This window comes from Seriola aureovittata, chromosome 15 (genome assembly GCF_021018895.1).
Source record: "Seriola aureovittata isolate HTS-2021-v1 ecotype China chromosome 15, ASM2101889v1, whole genome shotgun sequence".
In the NCBI taxonomy this organism is placed as follows: domain Eukaryota; kingdom Metazoa; phylum Chordata; class Actinopteri; order Carangiformes; family Carangidae; genus Seriola; species Seriola aureovittata.
Genome location: NC_079378.1, coordinates 4,636,873 through 4,662,165, shown reverse-complemented (window position 1 = coordinate 4,662,165; position 25,293 = coordinate 4,636,873). Strand labels below are relative to the sequence as shown.

At 39.2% G+C, this 25,293-nt stretch overlaps 2 protein-coding genes across 2 annotated transcripts in view; one reads left to right on the top strand and one right to left on the bottom strand.

Moving 5' to 3' along the window:
• The window catches only part of vps37d (VPS37D subunit of ESCRT-I), a 33,219-nt gene extending 25,111 nt beyond the window's left edge, over positions 1 to 8,108 (top strand). Inside the window, exon 4 of the mRNA XM_056397705.1 lies at positions 1,350 to 8,108. Within this exon, the coding sequence (XP_056253680.1) occupies positions 1,350 to 1,883 (534 nt within the window). The 3' untranslated portion in view covers positions 1,884 to 8,108. The remainder of the gene's footprint in view (positions 1 to 1,349) is intronic.
• A 10,131-nt stretch (positions 8,109 to 18,239) lies between these two features.
• On the bottom strand, positions 18,240 to 23,577 carry kcnj1b (potassium inwardly rectifying channel subfamily J member 1b). Its single transcript, XM_056398048.1, has 2 exons — positions 21,857 to 23,577; positions 18,240 to 20,096 (listed from the first exon to the last, which is right to left on the bottom strand). Exons 1-2 carry the CDS (start codon positions 21,871 to 21,873, stop codon positions 18,959 to 18,961), a joined length of 1,155 nt encoding a protein of 384 aa, XP_056254023.1. The 5' UTR covers positions 21,874 to 23,577; the 3' UTR covers positions 18,240 to 18,958.
• Positions 23,578 to 25,293: the final 1,716 nt, after the last annotated feature.

Sequence of the window (25,293 nt, the reverse complement as noted above, 5' to 3'; positions counted from 1 at the left end):
TGTAAGAAGACTATACATATTACATGGATGGGGGTGAAGGTAGTTAAATCGCACATGGAGTCGACTAGCCACCAAGCAAGGATGCGGGGTCGTAACTCGCAGCTACCGCTGTCACTATTTTGCACCGGCACTAGTGCTAGCAGTGCTACATCGGCTATTACGGCTACATCTACGCCCTCGTCCCGTGGGGCATGGGGGCAGTGCTAACTGCTAACTCCCCCAAAGCATGTCCCCTTGGGTCGGCTTTAAGCTGCCTGTCCATAACTTGGCCTATGTTGTCCCAAATTGTCTCATTCTTTTTCCTATGTGCTGCATGTGGTGAGCTTATACAACAGGACTATGGGTCAATTTACACCAGACTTACACTTAAAGTTTGCTCCCTCTGTGTGTGTGTGTGTGTGTGTGTGTGTGTGTGTGTGTTGGCCAGTTATTGTGCCCAGTGTTGAACTTAAATTAAGTTATTTATTCTGAAAAGTCTTGTAATTGTTATGCAATTGTTTTTGACTTTTTACATTGAGTAAAACCTATGGAGCAAGGCCTGTTGTGACCTCTTGATTAATTCAACTCCTATGATCATGGCTCTATTATGCCCCCCCACCCGGAGCACTCGTGCCCCTAAGTTTAAAAAAAAAAAAAAAACCAGCACAGAAAAAATAATGGGGGCACAGGTAGGCCACACTTTACGCCGCTAAAGTTGTAGCATAAAGTTGTGCTGGTAGTAAAAAATATTGTGAAGGTAGTAAAAAGGTAGTAAAAAGGTAGTAAATTCATCCCTGAATCTCTGTAGACACCCTGGTACTGGTCTCCATCATTCTGTGACCAGTATGACTGAAAAAAACTCTGAAAAACTTTACCCTTCGTATTTTGGCTACAAGCCTCACGCTGAATTTAATCTGAATCCAAAATGTGAGTACATCAATCTGCTTCTCTTCAGTCCCAGTCCAGTTCTACACTGGGTCCGGTCCAGTGTAGAACTGGCTTTGAAACAGTTACTGTGGTTAATGCAGTGATTTACTTCACAAATATAACTTCTGCTCTCGGTGTTCAGCTCAACCAGACTCAGCTCCTCACATCCTGGGAACACATACAGAGACGGATCACACGGCTTTCAAGCTCGGCCAAATGTAACAGTTACCGCACATGGATCATTGTTAGCTGTGTAAAATGGTCTTACAGTGAAATACTGTAGCCGCCAAACTGTGCCAAAGTTCGTGGGTAAACATCCCAGAGCTGATTAAATCCTCTTTATACTCAGAGGAGTTTGTTTGAATGGCTCCCCGCGGTTGGACCTCCCTTTGTGTGTTGTCCTGTCTGCTGATGCCGGTTTATTTGTCTGCCCTGCTTCACAGGAGCTGCTGGAGAAGTTCATGGAGGGGAACGTAAGCCTGGATGAGTTCTTGGACTCCTTCCAAAGCTCCAGGAAGACGTATCATATCCGCCGGGCGCAAGCGGAGAAGATGCAGGAGATAGCTCAAGCCAAGCGGCAGCCGAGCAAAACCAAGGAGGAGAGTAAAGTCCCGGAGGTGAGGAAGGACTCGGAGCACGTTCAGGAGCCGCACCGGCCCAACGGCTTCGTAGCGCAAGGACCTTTAAGAGTGTTCCAGGTCCGCTACGGCCTCACGCCAGCCATCCTCCTCCCTCATTACCCCGTTTCTCCCCCTGCTTCAGCCCCCGTCCATCAAAGTAGTACCCCCCCACCCGAACCTCAGCTGGGACAGACCCACATCCTCAGCCCCAGCACCCCGCTTCCAGGACACGGCCAGCCGGTCGGCCTCAGGGTCATCGGACAGCTATCGGGGGGCTGGCCGGCTAACGGGCGGCCGGTGAGAGTGCAGCAGCTTTACAGGCCGAACCCTCAACAGCCCGAGCCGCCGTACCGATAAGCTCGAGGAAGGGGGGAGGAGGAGAGGGAGGAGGAAGAGGTGGAGGATGAAGAAAGGCCGGTTTGAGAGGTCTTCCAAGCGGGGAACCAAACAGTGGCTGTCACAATCATGTAAGCAAAGACTGATCCAGAGACAGGCAGCACTGCAGACGTCCGTTTCTGTTCTCCATCCATGACACATAAATGTAACCACCAGAGGGAAGCGAGCAGAGAGAGAGAGAGAGAGAGAGAGAGAGAGAGAGGCGGCACACAGAGACAGGGAGGACCGGGGGTTGGGTCTCGATAGCTGGGTCCGTTTTGGATCCAGTGAAAGTTACAGTCGTTAAGGTGCGACGCTCACGAATCTCACATCACAGTAAAAGAACGATGAAAAATACAGAGCGAAGGAAGTTTGAAGACCATAAATCAGTTCATCATTTATTAAATAACGTCATAATCTCCTTTGTGCAGTGGAAAAACGACACATGCAGGAACAGAATAAGGGTAACGTTGACTGTGTTACATCACTTGGTGTCAGTATTAATGTGAGGACATTTACTTTTACAAGACAAGCAGCAGTGACACAGTCAGATCACACAAAATATGTCACAAAATCAAAATGAAACATTTTCTAACACAATCATGTAAAATAATTCAACAACCTAAAACAACACAAGAGCCTTTTCAGCAGATTACAAATACCTCAAAACATCAACAGAGAGCAACGTTTCTGCAGCAGTGATTGTAATTCATTCCACATTCTTCAATTTGACATCTAAAATTTTTCAGGCACAGGAAGCAGCGACTATAACAGCTCTTAGATTAGTGCAGATTTCAAGCAGCTGTTCACACCTTGTGGTTGGTTAGATCTACATCTAACACAAAAGCGGCTTTATAAAAGAGTCTGGCAGCTGATTGACGTGCTTCCGTATGTTCTGCTGCTGTTACTGCAGTGGAAATGAAGACGTTTACACTGACAGTGTTACTGTTACTCAGCCTCGAAACACCAGTCTGATATCTGTTATTATGACAAAGGCTTAGGGGCAAAATCTCATTAACGCACCACTTCTGTCCGAGCTCTACAGTGTGGATGTGAAAGTAGCAAAGCTCAGCAGGAAGCATTTTCTAACTCATTATTTAAATCATCAAACATGCATTAAGATGCTTTGTAATCAGAAGAAAAGCTAAATTAGAAACGCACAAAACTTTAAAAGTAGAATTTCAGCAGAGGAACAGACACCTTGTTAACCGTCTAACAAAAAAAAAAAAAAGAAAAACTGGATAAAACTGTTTTTAATTTTACAGATTAAAACCTTAATTTTAATCTAATGGTATCTGATGATGAAATTTCAATATCTACAGCTTCTCCTGGACATATTTCTTGGCAAAGTTACTTAAAAAAACAAATCTTTAATGTTCAGCTTGTCTACAACTCGGACTCGTCTGTAGGTAGCAGCTTCAATATTTGGACTAATTAGCTGGTGAAGTACAGTAAACGACAGTCGTTAAGTAAATGTGTCAGATACCTTTTGATTAACATTTCTTATGTTCTGCTGCTCAGGTTAATCCAGCTGCCACTCACTTCACTTCATCTTTTATTCTTTACTCACATGAGACAAGATGAGATTCAGAAAGGGATTCATGAGGATTCAGATTGTGGATTTGAATTCAATAAAATGCTATCGAGCCCCATCCCTCGTGAGGACACGAGCGTTTTCATTATTATTTTTAATTTTATTATATTTTTTATACTGAGGCGTGTGACACAAATAAAAAAAACAAAAAAAGGATCTCATTGTTCATTCATACAGCGAGAGGCTTTGTGCGATGCCTCATCTCAATGAACGATGACATCAATAAAGTGTTCAATATAAACTCTCACTGTTTGTCATCCATCACATGAGGCAAAGACATTCATCCTTGGTGAGATCCAAGATAATGAATGCTGATATGAGATCATTGCAGAGTTTAAACAAAGACGTACTGTAAAGCAGAGCAGGTGGTATTTATTAATAATTCCCAGACTATAACCTGTCAATAGTATTTGCAGTGTCATGTGTGTGTGTTAGCATCACAGACGATTACCCAAAGCCTTCTGCCTTCTTGTGCGATTTCACGAACAGTGTTGCAGCTCGCACATCAGTGAGCGATTTATTTATTCATGTAAATCCTATTTTAAATGGCTGACTTCAAAGCTTCTTGTTTACCGTGCTAAATGAGGAGCTGCTGCTCCTTTCGTGGCAGCCACCGGTTTTTTATTTCTTCCCCCCCCAAAACTGAGGTGCAGAGTGAGGGGAATTTAATCTCTATGAGAAAACGCCAGCGCTCTGCAAGTCCACAGTCGAGCATAAGGAGGTTCTTCCCATTTTGCTCCTCTCTTTTCATTTTTTTTTTTTCTCATCATCCATCTTTCAGCATTTAAAGGGAAAATCTCTGGATTGTAGTTTTACTGGTTGTGCTCTTGAACACACATTTTGCTCATTAATAACTCATATAAGTGCATGCTTACTACAGCTTGACAAAGTACATGAAAATGCCTTTTGCAGGCCGGTGCCCAGTTGCATAAAACATTTTAAGAAAATATTATTGTAAAGAAAAGAGTTGTTCTAATTTAACTTATGTCATTTTCTCATGAAATGTCTTTAAATAAGTCGAACTGTAAATCAATTTCAAGGCTCTGAGGATTTCTTTAAAGGGTAGCTCCATTTTTTATCTTTTTATTTTTTTACAGCGTCTAGTTTTTCATCATTTCTGTCAAATAAGACTCAAAGTCAACTGCTGAGATCTGTACATGCGGCTACATCACGAACACGATGTGGAAGTGCCAGGAGATAAAAAACATCTTGGTAAAAAAATAATCCAGATATTATATGATATTATTTCTTCAGCTGCATCCACGTCGTACACATAAGGACATTTCCAAAAATTATATGTTTCACGCATTACTCGGAAAGTGAAGCTACGAAACCAACCCACTAACCTGGATTATCTTCATACTCAATTAATCAATTCCTTGTTTGGTCCATAAAATATCAGAAAATGAAAGTTTTAATGAGATCAACAGTTCAACAAATCAATTTAACAACAAAAACTAAATCAGACGAGGCAAGAAAAACGAGCCGTCAAACAATCAGTCGGGTTCTCAACAAAGCTCCAGGTCACAAGTTCAATAAACTTATCACCCAAACTTTTACATTTACAACCCGTCTGATTGTTATGTTGCCATGTCGACAGATCTCAGCAGTTACACTGGTGAGTACAGTGTTGGTATAGAAATACTCTGATAATAAAAGTTATCCTAAACTGTAAAAGAAAAATAGAGAAATACAGTTAAGGAACCTGTTTTTATTGGTCAACACGATGTAAATGTGCCAAAAAGGTGTTTTGTAACAGTTAAAACCCAGTGGATGCTTCACCGTGTTGTTTGGATGATAGTTTTGGAGAAACTCTTTCTCCTCCTTTGTCCAACTCAGCCTGTTTTTAACTGACCTTTTTATTGTTTTTACTTTTTTATTTCATATCATGCCTTCGACCGCAGGGTTTTACTCACAGTCTCTTATAAAATCAGTGAAGGACACTTGGTCTTTTAAATGTGCGAACTATTAGTTCAACAACAGAAAACAAGTTTGATTTTGTAATGAAAAAATTTTAACTCACATCTGTTTGAGATTTTCTTGCAAGTCCCTTAACTTCTGAGAAAAGATTAATCACACATCTGTACAGTAAATATGAAGTTACCAGGAGACAGTTAGCTTAGCTTAGCATAAAGACAGCAAGCAGAGGGCGACTGCTAGCTTGGCTCTGCCTGACGATAACAAAAATCCACACGTCAGCACCTTGCCATTTTTTTTATTAAAAAATACTTGTGCAGATTAAATAAACAAGACATAACGTGTCAGTGAACTTTAGAGGTGCTGTGAGGACGAGCCAGGCTAGCTGTTTCTACTTGTTTCCAGTATTTATGCTAAGCTAAGCTAAGCTAACGGCTGTAGCTTCATATTGACAGTACAGACACAGGACGTGAACCTTTGATGTAACTGGGCACTGGCTCCAACCAAACATGCAGTTCTGTGTCCACTCAGGGTCTTTAGAGGAAAGAAATGCAGTGCTGCTCCTTAACCTGTAGCACAGTTGGACCCGGGGACGTCGTACCTGTGGATCACATGTTAACTCCACACACACACTTTTAACAGGTGCATGCCAGAGAGACTCTAACCATGACCACAACGGTGACACCAAGTCACCTTCGACATTCCATTGTTGCATTGAGATTTGACCGAATGTTGTAATAATAATAATAAAAAGTTTGTAATACTGTTATTGTTGGCTTAATTTCACAGGGCCCGTGTTTTCCAGATAATTTCCTGGAAACTTTCCTCAATTCCTAATTTCCTAAACAATTACCTGGTATTTGGCTGCAAATGACAAACACAGGCCAATGCAGTTTGGTGCTGATTATAAAGGAAGTGGGGAAAGTGTTATTTGCAGTCACAGTTGCTGCTTGTCTTATTTGACGTTCATTCTATATCGGTTGAATTGCATGTAGCTGCATCGATTTGTGTTTCAGACGAATACGAGCAACAAGTAAAACACAACATGCTGTAAAATCTCACCCTTTTTTCTTTTTTTTTTCCAAAAGACAACAAACATAGACGACATGTTACAGAAAAGGTAACTGAACAAACAGTAGTTCATATTCCAACAAAAGAAACTTGTTTCTACCTGATTTCACACCTAATCAAGAATTATTGACGTCTGTGTATGAACTATTTTTCACTTACCTACTACATATTATCTTCATTTTTTTTCTTTAAAAACGGAAATATCCTGGAGCAAAGTTTTAGGAAATGATCTAGAAACACGGGACCTGTAAAATGAAGCGTTACCTGACTTTTTTGTAACAGTGCTGTCTGAATCCACCTTAACCAAAACTCATTTTATTCAGGCCCAGATGATTCATATAAGATTGGACAGTTGTGTGTTTGAAATATCTCAAAATGTAAAGTGCTTGTTTCTGCAACTGTGGTTTTGTTTGTCCAGTCTATTATATTGTGTGTCTTTTCTATCAGGGACTCATCCCAGCAGCCTTCTTACAAAAAAAAAGAGAGGAAAAAAAAAGAGCAGTGATAAAACAGATAAATGAATGTTGCTTTCAATATTTAAATTGAAATCAAGTGCAGCCACTCGCTGAGCCAAACGCCCCTCAAACATTTGAGATGATCGCAGCGTCTCAGATGAAGGAGCTGTGTGGCTGCAGGCGCTCGTACCAGATGATTCTGAGCGATGTCAAAGCCGATCAGCGCTGCAGTGAGTGAAGATGAGCTAATAATATCCAAGTCGACTCATTTTCATCACTGCACGGAGCCACATCAGCTCATGTGCTCAGCAGCTGCTCTACAGTGTGTGTGACTGGACCCACGTGGCTGTCAAGAGGCTTTCAGAATAAAACGGCCTGAAGGAAGGAAATGTTACCTAGTGAGAATTTCTGATCTTCAACCTGATTACACTAAGAGGAGGAAATCACCAATTTAACATTTGAATGCATTGTGTTTTTGTTTTGTTTTTTTCTTTCACTTTGGTGATGTAATAAGTGGCTGGTATTCTCCTTTTCAACCGTCTTTTCAAATTAAAATGATGGTTAACGACACTGCAGGGGCCTCATGTAAATTGTTTGTGGGTTTACAGGAAGACAATGGGAATAAAATGGTTGAATTCCTCATGAAAGAACGAGTCAGCGTGAGACACTGAGGCACAACTGGTGGTTAAAGGACAAAAATGGTACAAAGACTCTTGAGCCTTTGGGAAAAATCCGCACTGCTTGCATCAAGATGTCTATGAACAGAAAATGTTAATGTGGTTTTTACTGTGTTACAGTTTTATGTTTATGTATGCACAAAACATCAGCGCTGTGATCCTGAATACATGTTGTCACTCGAGGCTGGTCAGACAGGCTTTGTGCTGCACAACACATGGCTCTACTGTGCTGTGGCGGCTACTTTCCAAATCAACATAATTGCACTAAACCATCTAAAGCTTTTATATTTTCCAGACTCTTGAAACTGAAGCTTTGGAGTCGCAGCGCCTTGTTAAAGATGAAAATGTCACAGTCCACGCACACATGATGGACAGGATATCAGCTGTACTCATCAACATTATATAATGGAACAACTCTTGTTGTGATACACTCTGTCAACACTGTCAAAACTAAGTACTAAGTGCTGGAAATAAATCCTTATTTATGTGCTGGGCTGCTGTTCAAACTGTGAGTTAAAAAAGCACTTCACTAAAAGTTAAGTAGGTTACAAATACACAGGAGAAGTCACACACACCTCAGAGCGAAACAGAGGAAGCAGCAAACGCATTTAAAATGTGATTAAAATAAAATTACTGCTAACTAGCAAAGACACAGCGGTAACATGTGGGTTGGGACCCCACACATGGTCACAGGATTAATTTGAAGGGTCCTGAGATAATCAAAGGGGAAACTCCACCGATGTTAAAACTAGAACTAACATCTCGCGGTTGTTTTTGTGTTCTCGAGATATCGCATTCACAAGGCCATTATCGCGTTTTATGAGGTCACACTGAACTTTGACCTTTGAGAGTGGGAAAGAATGGGACAGATGGACATAGTTACAAAAGTTAAGTGAATCTTTTTATGTCTCCAGAGGGAACCGATAAATGTCCTCAAGTGATGTCACATGAATCAGCGTCGTTTGGGGCCGAAGACTACAAAGTTTAAAACGGAAAATATCTTGTTAGAAAGCAGTGAGTTAACCAGAATTCTGTAGCCTGCTCTGCATCTGTACTTGAGGCTCGAGGCTGCATTAGCCACCTCTCACGTAACAAACCCAAACCTCTCACAGAAGTGTTGGCACTCTAGCTGCATTGTGGGTAATGTGGACGCCAAGTTTCGACAAAGAAGAAGAATGTGTGGAATAAAAAAAGACAAATGTCTCCAGTTCTGCATTGGTTTGTTTTGAGTACGACTGTCACAGGAGGGAGGGAGTCATGTTCATGTGTTTACAATCTACAGTACTGGGTAAGTCACTTTAACTGTAATCAGTTACTCATTACTCATTGAAAAAGTAATTACCGTCAGCTCCATCAAATGTGCCTTAAAACAACTCCAAAACCTCCACGACCACATGTCACAGCCTTTGTGTTTAACACATGTACAAACAGACAATAAGACTCTGCAGTTTAACAAGCAGGCAGCCCTACAATTTGGAGGCATTCACTGACCGAACAGCAGCGAGCTCAGCCTCAGCGACAGCACACAGCTCTCCAGAAACCCAGACCTCAGACGCTCGGTTACAAGAAGTGATTCCTGAGTGAAGAAACATCAGACGTCCAAAAACACACTACATTTAAATGAGACAATAACGCACAAATCAAACCCATCACCAGTAAACCTGTCCATGGCGAACTATAAAAGTAAAGCTACATTAGTTCAGATTTACAGAGGCAATAACTGTTAGATAGGGGAAAGATTAAAAGCACTTGTCTCAAAGGCAGCAGGTGTGCGACTGGAGGGTCAATGGTTTATATAACTGGTCCAGCTGGGAGAGAAATTCACAGACCTCCTGTGGTGACCCTGAGCACGGTAACCTCGTCTGTTCTCTAAAGTGGGACAAAAACCAATAAAAACGCTTCAAACAGAACAATTTCTATTAGATTTGGGTTTTGTATGTCGTGTCATTCGGGGAGAAACTATGTTTTGATTTAAAACCACTGTATATTTAGACATAATTTATTATATGTAGCCTTAAGCGCTTCCTGTGGGACATTATTAAAGCAGTCTTTAAGAAGCAGCTGAGCAAAAATCATGCTAAAATATTTATATCAAGTACATTAGGCCATAATCAGCTTCTCTCTGTGAATGTTCATCACATTTGTGGTTGAGTAGCTGCTCGACCACAAATGTGATGAACATTTCTGCTGGCAGCTGACCAGCTGTTCGACTGAGACGCCGCCAGAACATCTGATTTACTGAAACACAAGGAGCAAAAACTGATGTGTGTGTGTGTGTGTGTGTGTGTGTGTGTGTGTGTGTTGAACCTATTCAGTGGAGACATAATTTCAAGAACAATAGTGTAAAGGGGGTTGTGCAGCATTTTTTTTTACTCTGTCCCTGGAGCTTTAACAAGCCAGAGGATTTCGAAATGTCAAAATCTCTTAACCAGGGGCCTGTGGCACAAAAAGTCTGAGTTACAGCTTTCTTTAAGTAAAAACAGTTGCACAAAACACCTCAAATTAAGAGTTTCCTTCAAGTCTGAGTTACGGTTTTTCTTAAAATAAAAACAGTATTTAAGGGTTTCTCCTCATCTTAGTCTTATAATTAAGGGATCTCTTAAAGTCAGTTAAATTGTTGCATAAAAGACCTTAGCAACCAAAGGAGGATGAGATAGCGTCTTCTTTAATGTTACAAAGTGCTAATGGAAACAAATCAACAGTCTCCATGGAAATGGTAGAATTTACTGCTGTAAAATGTCTGTCATTGCTGTAAAAATACTTAACTTTTTACTTAACTAAGGAAACCTTTTAACTGTGCAATGCCCTCAAGTAGCTCCCTCAGCTAAGGAGAAATTAAACCTTAAGTGTCACACTTAAGTAGAAAACTTAAGGTGTTTTGTGCAACCGGACCCGGATATTTTACTCAAGACCAAACCAAAACTAAAAGGAGACAGTACACTGGAGTTGAGAGACATGATTTAAAATGAATGCTAATGTTGCTCTGTGTCTGTGAGAGGTGTAAATAAGCGACTGTTTTCCAACACTTTAGCCAAAGGGCAATAATATGTAAGCACTGTGTGTCTGTCAGCATGTTGTGGGGGTTTTTATGTCAGCCAAAAAAGTGTCTGGCTGGGATGCTGCACATTATGCTCACTGTCAGGTCATCTCAGACGTGTGGAACTTGTTATATACTCTGTAATGCTCTACAATTATTGGATGGATCGCCATTAAGTTTGATTTTGAAATTAATTTTCCTCTGAGGATGAACTGAATGAACTTCGAAATCATCTTGGAAGAGTGATATACAGCATACTTCTGCACATAATCACTGTTTATCTCCGAGGCCTCTGCTGTGTAGACATGATCGATTGGAAGGATGTGATGGAAATTTCCTAAATGTTATTCTGTAAGAAAGGTTGTGCAGTCGATACGTTTTCTCTGACCCTAATTAAATGGTTTAGCGGGTTAAATAGAGGCTGCTGGGAAAGTCCTTATGCATGCTCAGCTTTATATAAGCAATCTACTAAAATGATCATGGTGACATTCTATTAAAAAAGACTTTCGGTGTAATAACATCTCTTCTTCTACAATGTGTGTCCTGCCAGTACTCTAGCATTCAAGTGACCTTAATCAACATGTTTACATGACTTCCATTTGCCTCCCATATGGATCCACGAGTTGTCAATAAAATACATTTGTCACTGTGATTGAACTTGTCTTCTAGTTTGTCCTGAGCTTAAGTCAAGTAGTTTTATCCATTTCTTTTTAGATATTATTGTAATTTTTCTTGCCTATGGAATTTCTCCTGTAACTGCTGTGGTTTTATACACAGTCAAAAAAAAGGGACACCAAAAAGCTTTAAATAATTCATTAAATATGATGAAATATAATAAAGTTAAAGTGACAATAGACAACCTTCTTGTTTTCACTTTCACCATACAATTCTTTGTTCATTTAATTTTGGAGTAAATCTAAGATGATTTTGTGCTTTGCTTAAAGGATCTATTTTTTGGCTTCACAAATTATAGAAGAGAATTAGAAAACTAACTTTTCTCTGCAACCACATTACATTACTAGCCAAGTATCCATACATGTACCTTTTTGTACCTTTAAAAAGGAAGCAGAATCCGATATTCGAACATTATCTAAATAATAAAAACAGAAATGTTTTTAATTTAACATACTTTTTTAATAAACGATTATATTAAATATATATATTAAATGTTAGTAATTTTATTTTTCGCCTTATTTTGTATTTCTAACATGATGATTAATAAAAACAATTTAAAAAAACTGGCCATGAAATTTTGCTGAAAAGTGAAGGATCGATTTACGGCGCAAAAGAAGTGCCCTTGTCACTACGCGACTAGAGTAGCGGAAATGGCGGACGGTGGAACAACCGGAGAAACAGTAGAAACAGTAGAAACTACAGCAGTAAACGAGAGAGAGCCCGGTTGTCGTTAGCGGTAAAGAAGGAGAAGAGGGAGAGTGACAGAAACCGAGGTAAAACAAGAACGAATCTCGGACTGGTGTTCACTCGATGGAGACAGCCATGATGTGTCGGACTGGGAGAAGTCATTCAGCCATGGACTTTTCCGCTGAGATCGACTTCATGGTTTTTGCAACGGTTGACCGATGCGGCGGGCCATCGGGATTTGTCCCGGCGATCCCTGTGGTCAGTCCGACTATGGAGAGAGCTCCGGGACTTAAGGGTCGAAACGGGCATTCAGTTGGCTTTAATTCAACTAGATCGGTAAGTAACAAAAACAGACTACTTACTTTGCTCTTATCATAGCACTGAGGTCGACGTTCGCAGTTCAATCTTAGGATTCTTATGTTTGTCTCTTTGGACAGTAGCCAGGCTGAGAGCGGTAGCCATCTTGCTAACACTAAAGCTAGCAGCCAGAAAGACATTTTTGATAATGCAAACAAATTACACGTTTCCTGGCACTGACTTTTCTAATAGGAGTAGAGGTGAAAATTATTATAATCTCATTAATAGCTCGTGGAAAAGCAAAGGGTGAAAGTTTGTCAGTTTACATTTTATGAAGGATATGTACAAATTAACCCCCACTGAATTAGTCAGAACTAATGTGGAATATTAGGGCCACTGTTACGTAAACAAATTTTATCATAATAAAGTATAAAATTTTAGGAAATGTCCTAATGTTATGTGAAAGTTATAATTTTCCTGAGCAAAAATGTAATATGCAAAATTTAATGAGCATATTATGAGAAAACAGTTATATTTTGAGAACTGTGTAGATTACTTTTCCTTTCAAAAAACTTTGTTTGTCACTTTAATACAACTGGTATTCAGTCTGTGGTATTGTTCACTGCACATTGCACTATACTATACACTATTTTTACCAACCACAAATAGCGTGAGACTGGTATTGTTTTCATCTTGTGTGTGTGTGTGTGTGTGTGTGTGTGTGTGTGTGTGTGTGTGTGTGTGTGTGTGTGTGTGTGTATGTGTGTGTTTGTAGTCATGGCAAAATGTGGTTATGGAGACGAGGCAGTACTTAAGTACTTTGGCAGGTGTTTAAATATGTCTATCTGTGGACAGATTTTATCAGAAGATAATAATGAGGCTTAAAAAAAAAAGCCAAAATCTATCAGAGAGATAGAATCAAGAATGCGCTCCAGGATGTAGAAAGAAATGTTTTCCTGTCAGTGATCAAGAGAAGACTTCATGACCACAACCTCAGAGGATGCAACCCTCTGGTAAGCCTCAAAAACAGAAAGGCAAGGTTGCAGTTCGCAAAAACATACTAAAAGAAAGATGTTTGAATCATTCAGGTCACCCTTATCCAACAACAGTTGAATAGAGGGCAACTAGACATGATTGCAGATACTTCACCTCTCATTCAAGAGGCTTCTTCAGCTCTTCTTTCTATTCTATACAAAAAGAAACCAGTAGAGTCCTGGAACAAAAATAAACCACTATCAAAATGATGATGAAAAAAAAGGAATAGCTCATGACCCAAAGCCACCACCTCATCTGTCAGACATGGTGCTGCTTCTCTTCTGGCTTGAGCAAGTGTGGCTGCCAATGGAAGTGGCTCACTGGCATTTATTGATGAATTCACTGATGATGAAGCAACGGGATTGAATGCAGAGGTATTCAGGAGCATTGTGTGTGCTCAGACTCAGCCAAATGCATCAAAACTCATTGCAAGATATTTCATCATTCAGCAGAACAACAATCCTAACTATATGGCCAAAGCAACCAAGGAGCTTTTCAGGGTGAAGAGGCAGAATATCCTTGACTGACTTGACTGAAAAAAAATTGCAAATAGGATTTAGTTTGACTTCATGCATATATGTCCAATTATTTTTGAACCCCTAAACTTTGGACACTATGTGTTAAAAGCATTTAGTCTTCTTCTTGCTCCTTCCACTGGACCTACCATCCTGCTGTCACGATTCCTGTCTCAACACTGGATATTTATGTCTTCCCAATCCTGTCACTCTCAATCCACCTATCAGATGTCCTCAGACTTTCCTCCCCATCCTAGTCACCTGACTGCCAGGTTTACCTGTCCTGCCCACACACCTTTTCCCACTTTCCTCGTTATCCCAGCCAGTACTTAAACCAGCCATTTCCACCAGCTGCTTGGGAGGGTGTTTTCACACCTGCACTGTTTAGTCCAGTTAAACCGTTCTTTTTTTCCCCCCTTGGTACAATTTGTTTTGGCATTTTGGTCCACTGAAATTTTTCTCCGTGTGAAAGCAAACCAAACCAAGGGGAAAATGCTCCAAGTTTACAAACTCATCAACTGTTTCCGTATGGACCTGGTACTCGCCTGGAGTAACCTGTTGTCTGTACCTGCCTGCCTACCTGTTATCCCTCCATCTGTCCTCCTTATTAGATCTATTAAAGATCAATTAAAGGTCCTCCCTGCCTGTGCTGGTGCCATCTGCTCTGTAACCAAAAGGACTTTATCTCCCACACAGTTCTGTCTATATTGCAGTGTTCTTAATTTTACTTCAAACCGAATGTGCTGAAACACAGAGCCTGAAAAATGTGCAACTGTCCAAATAGTTACAGTCTGGAATGGATATTTACCCTGTCTCCACCACATGGGGGATAAAGTGTGATTGTTATCAGTCTACCAGCCCTTGGTTCTTTCAGATTAACAAATACTGCTGTATCCTCCACTCACTCCTCTCATCTCCATCTGGCTTATTTTTTTTCTTTTCGGCTGCTTCAGACTCACTGTGCCAATCCCTCTCAACAGTTCTGTTCATTGTTATGCAGATGAAGCCCAGTTAACTCGGCCTATGTAAATCCAAATGGGATGAAAGCCATTTCAGAAGTCTCTCCCTCACTGAGAAAAATGCTAGAGCCAGTCTTAAATGAACAACCTGACTCCCTGCTGGAACACCCTCAGAGACACGCTGCTGCTAAATAACAAGGTCCATCACTCCAACACGATGCAGTAGATGGTTTTTTATCAGGGGTTGTTTTGTTGCTGCTGTCTGCTGTCATCAGTAAACTGCAGGGCACTGGGGAAAAGTGGGAACATCAAAAGTTTGTAGGCTGAACCTTTTCAAACATGCCTGTGCATATGAAAGAGAGACTGCTGGCAGAACTGGGACAGTTTGGAAAAACATCTTTATTGCAGAATTAATTGTTTATTATAATATTTTTTTATGTGAATCATAATCATAGTAGCACTCTGATGCTCTCTAGTGGCCAGGCCAGCTGTCACAGATTTTTTTTTTTCTTCTTTTTATCGCATTTGTTTACCACCTTTATGTAATAGTGGAGACAGACAGGGATTGTGGTGCGTAACAAGCAAGGATGCTGTGTTTACATGATACAAGTCTTACACCGCTGAATCATCAGGATGAGTCCCCACTGGCTCTTACTGAATACTTTCATTCCCTGTAATACTGAAAATAACAACCAGCTGTGGTTAAAAGTAGAAATACAGCCATGTAAAAATACTCCAGCTGCTGAAGTAAAAGTACAAAAGTATTATCAGCAAAATTTCAAAAGCAATTAGGTAAGATTGGCTGCTGTTAGTGTTTTATTATTAGATGTTATATTATTAGATCATCAGCAGTGATGCATAAACATGCAGGAAGTGTTTTAGCGTTGTTGGTCAAGAGCAAGCTCATTTTAACTTTATACTATGACAGTAACTAATGATTATTTTTCTGTCTTGATTAACTGACTAATTCAATAAGCTTAAGGTGATATCTATGTCCAAACTATAGTCTCAAACCAAAAGATTATTCAGCTTATGATCATAAAAGACAGACATAAAATATTTGTATCATTTGAGAAGCTGGAACCACAAAAATTGGTGTTATTTTTTTTTTCTGAAAAATGAACCAAAACCATTAATTAACCAAAATAAGTTGCTGATTAATTTTATGTCAAGGGACCATTTGTAATTAAATAAGACTAAAAGTAGTTATCTATAAAAACTGGATCATATTTTATACGTTGATCATATGTTTGTGATCTAGAATTTAGTGTAAGTAGAGGCGTCAAATTTTTCCATTTGAAATTTTTTTGATTTTACATGAGTAAAAGTACAAAAGTATTAGCATTGAAATATGTGTAAGTATTAATTATGCAGAATGGCAGTTTGTTAGATAACCATTGTATCTGCTCAGGAAACTATACATTTTGATTCATAAACAAACTGATGAACCCTTTATCCAAACATCAGTGTTCGCAGCAGCAGGTAGTTGCAGCGTATTGTATACCTACTAACAATGTACGCACTGTATTTGCATCAGAAATCTCTTAATGCTTCTTTAATCTGACCTTAGAACCTCTTAGTTCATCTCTTGCTTCATAGTGAGAACAACACAGCCTCTGTTGGAAGCATCTTGGCCATAGATGTAAACATACATGAATGTTTATAGTCTGTAGCTACATCAGCACAATTCTGCATGTGATCTTAGAAAACACATCGCTGCACATCCGTCTAGTCTAATGAAATCCAACACAAGAGATACAACAAAACCTTTTATGAAGTGAATAAACTTCAGGGTTTTTTGAGACTGTGTCAGAGAAGTGCTGATTTAACTCTCAAATGCAAAGTCACATTTCTCCACTGTTTAATACTTTGAAATCTCTGAGAATATGTCGATATGACAATCATGCTGAGCCATCTCTTTTACAGAGATATTGAATGTTGAAGTCATTATTAATTTCACAGATATTTTTGGGGAGAATTTGTTTTATCTTTTTGCTGTAGATGTGTAATTACTTCTGACAATGGCGACAACATTCAAACTTCACCATGGGCAACAGATGAGTGCAGTATACAGATCCTTTACACAAATAAAAGTAGCAATACTACAATGTAAAAGTAAGAGACCTGCTTTGAAAGTGCTAAAAGTATCACCAGCAAAATGTACTTGAAGTATCCAAGGTAAAAGTACTCATTATGCTGTATTATGGCCTCTGTGAGTGTAGCTCCACATTATATTATTAGATTGTTGTTATTATTATTATTATGAATGCATTTATGTGTAAGCATCATTTTATTGTTGCGGTGCGCTATTTTTGTATTTATTTATTTGTTTGTTTCATTGCTACCTCACTTTATTTTTATTTTTTAAAGTTATTTGGGCATTTTAATGCCATTATTTGACAATGAGAGAGACAGGAAATAGGGGAGAGAGAATGGGAGAAGGGACATGCAGTAAAGGGTCATTTTTGACTATTTTTGTCACAATACACTCAGTTGCTATTTATGTTGGTGTATATATACAGATGGGTGACAAATTAAAGTAAAAACCTGAATAAATGAGTGGAGAAACAGGATGACAAGGCCACCATCCATAGGGGTCACCGAATGGTTTGTGCATAACTACCAGTTTTAGATACTTGTACTTTTTTATTTTTATTTTCGTATCGTAGTATTCAAAACCTCTGCTTTATTATATTTCAGTTTTACTTTTGCAAAGTTTATCTGACATCTATAGCGACTTGTTATCTTGCAGATTAAGATTTTACATAATTTATAATAATCTTAGAAAATATGACATATTGTTATAGAATTAAGTTACCAACAGCACAAAGTGATCAAAATGAGCTCCACCTAGATGCAGCTACAGTATCAAAATGCTGCTTAAACACTAATGCACCAGTAACAATTATTGCAGTGATATAATATATATATTTACTTTTTTCTGCATTAGTACATTTACCTTTGATATTCAAGTATGTTTTGCTGATAATACCTCCTACTTTTATTTGAATCAATATCTGAATGCAGGTGTTTTACTTACAATGTATTTTCACATTTATGCTTTGGTACTTTTAATTAAAAAAGGAACTTCATTTGTGTTTCACCATTGTTCATGTTCATAATGTATTATACAGTACACTATACAGCTTTTCATCCATGTACTGTATATATTCATATTTGATTGTTTTCTTATTTCTGACCGATAGGTTGACACAAAAAAATTCCCTCAATGTCACAAACGATGAAAATTTCCCCCTGAAATGTGGTAGTGTAGCAGAATAAACGCTAACTCTAAAATAATCATAATTCTGATGTTCCTCCAGCAGATGCTGATGAAATATTCAGTGTGGCGAATACTGAAAAAAGAAGAAGAAGAGGAGGAGGAAATAACAGTAAGCTGGTTTCATTATGAAAAAAAAGGTTTATTCCAACTAAAGATGTTAACTTTCCCTGAGAACAAGTTTCAGTGTTACACGGTATGATCTACAAAATGTAGACTGGTCAAAATTATAATCATCACATTTAGCAGCTACATTCACAGTTTCCTAATTATCAAGGCACACAAGATGTGTCAACATGACAAAAAAAACAGCATAAAGTTAGCAAATTAGGATGAATAATGAGAAAACTCAAAAGGCCTGTCCTACTTTTTTGTCCTCCCCCGGCCTTTATAGCACACAGTTTTTCATTATAACAGGCTCAGGCCCTAATCTCCTCAAGAAGTACCCACTGTGCCATCCAGTATTTTACCCCTTTCATTTTCTACGCGTCAAAACTTCAATCCCTCTTCCTCTGGCTTCCACACATTACCTAGACAAAGTCACAAGTCCCAAAGACGCTTTGATTGAAATGAACAGCTTAGCTCTCGCCCATGTCTTAATTTTTATCCACACAGTTGAACAACTTTGAGTGTTGTCGCTGCTCAAGGCATAAGAGTTGACAGTAATTCAGATGTTCACTGGAAGAAGCAGTGTGACCCAATATTTCTTCATTATTGTGCAAAGATAGTCTGACTAACAGTGAAAGTTTGCTTAAAAGGAAATACCAAATGTTTTTCAAACTTTTTCATACACATGTCCCACATCCTGATTCACTTTCCTTTACTTTCAGTCTGAGTACAAGTTCCTCTCCTGCTCATTCACATTTTAGTGATATCAACAAAATCGTGAATGTCAATCACCTGAAACCCCATGTTGTCGATCCCAGTTTTCTGCTGGTTGTGGCTGTTGTGGTTTCTCTGGTCTGTGTCGGTCTCGAAGCAGTGGATGCAGTGTGGCGTGGTGACCCGGACGCTTTTGGAAAAGTTTGAGAAATCTACGCGATACTTTCCTGTCTTAGTGCGGGAGACGATGGGCAGAAAACTGTACCCCCACTGAATTTCCTGTGGGATGTAGGAGGTTCGGACTTGACAGGAGGAGCTGGTGGACTCGGCTGTCCCGTCCAAAAAGACCACCAACTCAAAGTCCTGCTGGGGGAGCGTGTCGGCCGAAAGCTCATAGAATGGGCTCGATCGGTCAATCACATGGTAGAGGGTCATAGGGCAAACAAAAAACAAGTTATCCTTACCAGCGTCAACCATAAAGTCAATGTCCACCTGGTCCAGAATGATGGTCTCTCCATCTGGTGTGATTGTTGTCCTGAGCAGCTTGCCGTAGATCTGGCTGCCGATCAATAAGGTCTTTCGAAGGTTGGCCACTCTGATCAGGAGACAGAGACTGCCTTTCTTCAAACAGATGACAGCTGTGTTGCTGAAGGTGACAGTCTTCGCCCTTTTTTTGGGTAAGGAGATCTTGGCCAAGATGACGCCACACATGAAACAGTTGATGAAGACTCCAATTAGAGACTGGATGATAATTAGAGCTACCGTGCCAGCACAGTGCCCAGTCAGCGCCCTACCACCATACCCAATAGTGGTTTGGGTCTCTAAGGAGTAGAGGAACGCCGTTGTGAGGCCATTAACATTGTCTATACACTGGACGTGTCCGTCTGTACGGTTCTGTCCAGTCAGATCCCCGTTACTCTTTGCGATCCAGTACCATAGCAGGCTGAAAATAAACCAGCTGCCTGTGAATGAAGCCACAAACAGGAGAAGAACAAAGCGCCAGCGGATCTCCACGAAGGTTGTCCAGAAATCCACTAGGTACGCAAAGTGGTTACTGTACTCAATGTTGCCAAACTCAATGTTGCAGCGCCCGTCTTTGGTGACCAGGCGGGTTTTGCAACTTCGGTGTCCAGCTGGCTTCACGTGACCCCGGGGGAGCTGGAACATCCTGGAGCTGGAGGAAACAAAGGCAAAGATTAGTGCAAAGCCGTATCTACGTAATTCAGAGCAGAAACTTATCTAATACCAGTCAAGTCAGTTTTCCCAAAAATCACAAACTTGCCTCAGAGGGCTTCACAATCCCTACAGCGTACGACACTCGCTATCTTTAAACTCTTGGTTTAGATAAGGAAAAATTCTTTAGCGGGGGAATGAAAAGGAAGAAGAAGAGAGCAGCTCCTTGAGCCTTAAATATTTTCACATATATGATTATTATTATCATTATTATTATTATTATTATTAATAAATTCAATTCACTTTAATGACCACAAAGTTAAACCAGAGGAATGTGTTTACAGTGTCGTGACTGTTTTCCTTTCGAACTTTCCCCATACCTGTAAGTCTGTGATATTCTATATTTCTAAATCAGAAAATACCATCAAAAGACCAAAATTAACAATGAATTGATCCAACAAACCAACCTTGTCTGCATTATCTCGAAAAACGCATCAATCATCACACTGTCACACTGGGTGACATGTTCCTTCTTTAACATGAACATGGGCACTGTTTTATTTTCAGTCAGTTCCATATTCACTGTCTTGCTGCCATAAATACTCACTATTGCACTAAATCTGTATTAATCCACAGCTGAAAATAGTAAAAAAAAAAAAATCCCAAACAAATGCATATCTATTCCTGTCTGAGTAACACTACAGTATCCAGCTGTGTTTGGAAATAACTAAACCTTTTTAAAAGATGAAAATATATTTGTGACCTGTTTTTTAAAGTGTCACACCTTCAGTAGGAAGTAAAGGTCCTGGGGCTGATAGTAATAATACTAATGCTTATCAATTTTTTAAAAGTAATAAAAATATAGAGTATCGCCAGGCTTATCCTTTGTCCTGAACCCAACATTAGTACCCATTCCAACCAGCCATAAAACAGCAGTACACAGGAAACACTATTCAGAGGGAAAACAGACTTCAACACAGAACAGGTGCATTAACGTTTGATTCTGCAGTTCAGTACGACAATGTGTCTGATGTTTCTGTTGTTATATTTTGCAGGAAAATGGTAACCACTAAATGCATTTGTTTGTTCAAGTGATCAATGGGAGACATTGTTGAATAACATCCATTTCACAAAAGAGAATACAGTTGTACATGTCGGTCAGAGCATGCAAATAAACAGGCAGTGAATCAATGACATCTAAAATTCCTTTTTCTTCATTACAATAGAAGTACATTTGTTCAGTACCGACCTACAACAGGATATGACAAACCCAATAAAGACAGATTAATGTAGTATGTTATTTGAGAGTAGTTATTGTACTGTGCAGCACGTACCACGTGGTTCACTTTGAGCGTTACATAACAGCTACTGATTAGACTCAATAGAGATTCAAGAAACTTGCTTATTTTGTAAAAAATAAAAAACATATTAATCTTATTAATAACCCATTATATATCTTTTGTTAACAACAAAGTTTCTGATGACACAAAAGTTAAATTAACTTACTATATTAACTAATCCAAATCCTCATTACTACATACATACAGTCTAGAAAACTAGAGAAAGAAGCATTTTCACAATTATGTGTTATCTCTTAATTATATAAAATGTTTAAGCAACATTTCTGTCTTATCCTTAACTAAAGGAAATACTGTTATAGAACTGTATAGAAAGATGTCTCAAAACTTCAAAACACACTCAAAGTCTAGTAAAAGTAAAGTTTTACAACTTTAGCAGAAAAAAAACTTTGTTTGAACGTACCTGCGAACTGAGACCATGGACCCAGACTGTTCACTGGACCTTTCCTGGAACTTCAGACGCAAGTGGCCATGGAGGCGTTGGAAAGATTTTAATCCACAGTGAAATTTCTTAATCCCAGCCACATGCCACCATGTACACTGGCTTCACACAGACACAGGAGCCAGCCAGAGATCTCCCAGTGGGCGTTAGTTCTCCCTGACTGACAGGGCGACTCCCTTCATCAGACCACTAAAAAAGTCTTATAACACAACCAGGGACTTGATCAGCGCTGGATTCATGATGGCTGCAGTTTTTTTGGATTCGTAAATTTCCATCATGAGGAGCGGAATATTCCTGAAGCACAGTTTGGCGTGAAAGCCCTCAGTGCTTTTGTGTGGCAGAAGGTGCATCTATTGAAGGGGCTAACGTACCCGGTGGAGCACCCATGCTGTTTTTGTTTTCAACCCTGAGAACATTTGGGATTTGCGTCGGGCCTCACAAAGAAATCCCTCAATTGCATTTCCCCTGGTCCCAATTCCCCTCCCCCTTCAAACCTGCAAAGCTGCCTCACATTTGCATCAAAATGAAGAGCTGCGGGGACAAAGTGTCTTTGCCGTAGCCTGCTGGCTGCAGAAGGAGCGTTTTCATATCTGTGGAGCATATTTCCAGGATCTGCTATGACATGAGAGAGGTCTTGAATTGATAAGATGCCTCCCAGCGATGGATGCAGATGCCATTAGTTGCATGTAAATGATGGAAAGATGGGATGATTCAAGATGCAGACAGTGTTCCTGCTGTATTGATTCAACTGCAGGGACCCTGCAAGAATCTTACAGGCCACTATAGGAACTTACACAGTAGTCTCTGGTCAGGTGCATCAATAAATATGTGTGTTTTGAGCACTAGCTGTAAATTTAAGAACTTCAGACAATATATTACAAACTCTTTAAAGGAAAGTTTAGAGTCTAGATGTGTACACTAAATATGAAGCTAGACCTAGCAGCGTGGCTAATATAGGCATTATTAAACACAAAATGAACCATGTCAGTTGTCAATAAAAGATTTAAGTATTTAACTATCATGCAGTTTCCATTCACAGCCGTGTGCACTGCTGTCTCACTTGTTACACACCGAAGCTCAATTTATCTCAATACCTGACAAAAAGCCTGATGAGGCATTTCTCCCTCGCCTGTCTCTGTGCACAACTACCCACCACCTTATTAAAATCCACAACTCTGACCAGATTGCTCAATGCTAATGGCTAATTCTGCACTTTGAGCTGAAAGGGAGGTTTCCTTCTTGAGATGCAGAGCATATTCCACTGTCACTATAACATAATTCAAATATAACGCTTTGCCTACTGCACAGCTGATAAAATGTTTATCCAACGTGACAGTTATCAAAGAGGAGTAGCTTTTTAATTTTCAGTATTATCTACAACACTAAAAACAATCTAAAGACCCTGTAATCTGAACTCTGATGTTTTTGATTTAACATTTCAGGAGATGATTTGTCAGATTCATGTAATGCTCATTTCAGTTTTTAGAGCCCAGATAGTTTAATTTTGTGGTTGTGGTCAGAGCTGTAAGAGGAGGAGAGTTTACCTTAGCTTCAGAAGTGCTGCTTAGTGTGGGGAGACATAACTTGTTTTATGTCTCTGTAATGCAAACATAATCCACTTTAGTGCCTATGAGGGGTAAGTGTGAGGGGATTTTTTGCAGTTGTACTTTCACACTTTCTTCAAAAATAAAGACACTGTTCCACTAGTAAAACTGTTGTGGTTTTGCTGATGACTATGTTCTTCAGGTTTCACTCTTACATTTTTGGGTTTTGCTAATGCGTTGCATATTGCTGCAGGAAATTAAGATGTGGGGGATGTGAAGGATGTGGAGGAGTCTGGTCTCACTATGTGTGATATGGGCAGGAGGGTTCAGAGATGATTGTTTATTTGCAAGAGAAAACCACAACCCACACCCAGTTTATGTTAAAGCATACCTACGCAAAAGGGTTTTTAATTGTTTGTAAAATCCCAAATAAGCCACCTTAACTTTACTTGAGTATTTCTATTTAATGTTACTTAACAATTCTACTCCATTACATCTCAGGGTAAATACTAACTCCACTACATTTATCTGTTGTAGCAGTTACTTTATCTTTTTTGCCTTTGTGTGCCATGTGCAGTTGAGGCACCTTGTCACATTTCAGATGTCTAAAATTTAGCAAATTTTTTTTAACCAAATTTCCAAAAAAGATTGAAAAAATAAAGTGTGAATTTATGCAGATTTTCATACACTACTGTTATGTAATTAGAACAGCACCAGTCAAACATCAAATGGTGGAAAACAATGTAGAAAACATGATGAAAACGGGCATTTATGTACATCTAACTCTCAGGAAGAAAGCAAATTTCCCAAAATGTCAAATAATTAGTGCAACATACACATGGTTCATTTTTTTGCTGATAATATTTCTGTACCTTTTACTTCGGATTTTGAATGCAGGACTTTTACTTGTAATGGAGTATTTCTACATCGTTGTGTTTTTACTTTAACATGAGTGAAGGATCTGAAAACTTCTTCCACCACTGAAATAATTTGAGAAAAACAGACTGAAGTATCCTGAAAACTCCCTGGAAGTGTATTCTAAAATTCAGTGTTTTCCCCTTTTGGAGATTTATCTAATACATTTCTGCTTATTATGTGTCATAATTTAGGGCTTTACAGAAAGTCATGACTGTGAAAAAACAAAGACACGGCTTTAATGAACACATTTGGGATTTAAGTTGATCCGGAGAGCAGAAAAAATGTTGGTATGCTAAACATGATCCAAATAAATATGTGAGGAGTTACAGTATTAAATTTGACAGCTTCATCAGCCAAGCTTGTCAACACTAATGTTGGATAAACATTGTAACCTCATGGCTCAGACCAACTGACATCACAGTTTAATATGCATGCACCTCACTAATCCAGCGTACATCCAGGACATTAAAAGACATTAATATTGTAAGGGTATCAGTCTTGAATTAGGTGCTTTTATTACTCATGTTCTACAGGAACATCTTATTTTACCTCTTTGGATTAGAGTATTTCAGTTATAACAGCCACATATGGCATTTTCATTCCAGTAGGACATTTTCATGTTCCAATGTAAAAAGGCTATTTTTTAAAAAATAGATTTAGAATTAACAAATCCATTACTGGCTTGTTCTTTGAATTACTAAAATACTAAAGATACAGGGCCTGATCTGTTCTGGTCTTAGAGACCGTTACCGACTTAACATAATCACTCTTTGACTCCCAAATCACATTTTGCAAAGACAATTTGCCTTCAGTGTGTTGAGTGTTGTGATGCTCCACACCGGCTACTTGACATAAAAATCACCACAGAAATGGCGCCATCTGGTGCTCGGTTTCTATATGACACCTTAACTCTTTGAAATACCTGTAATATTGAAC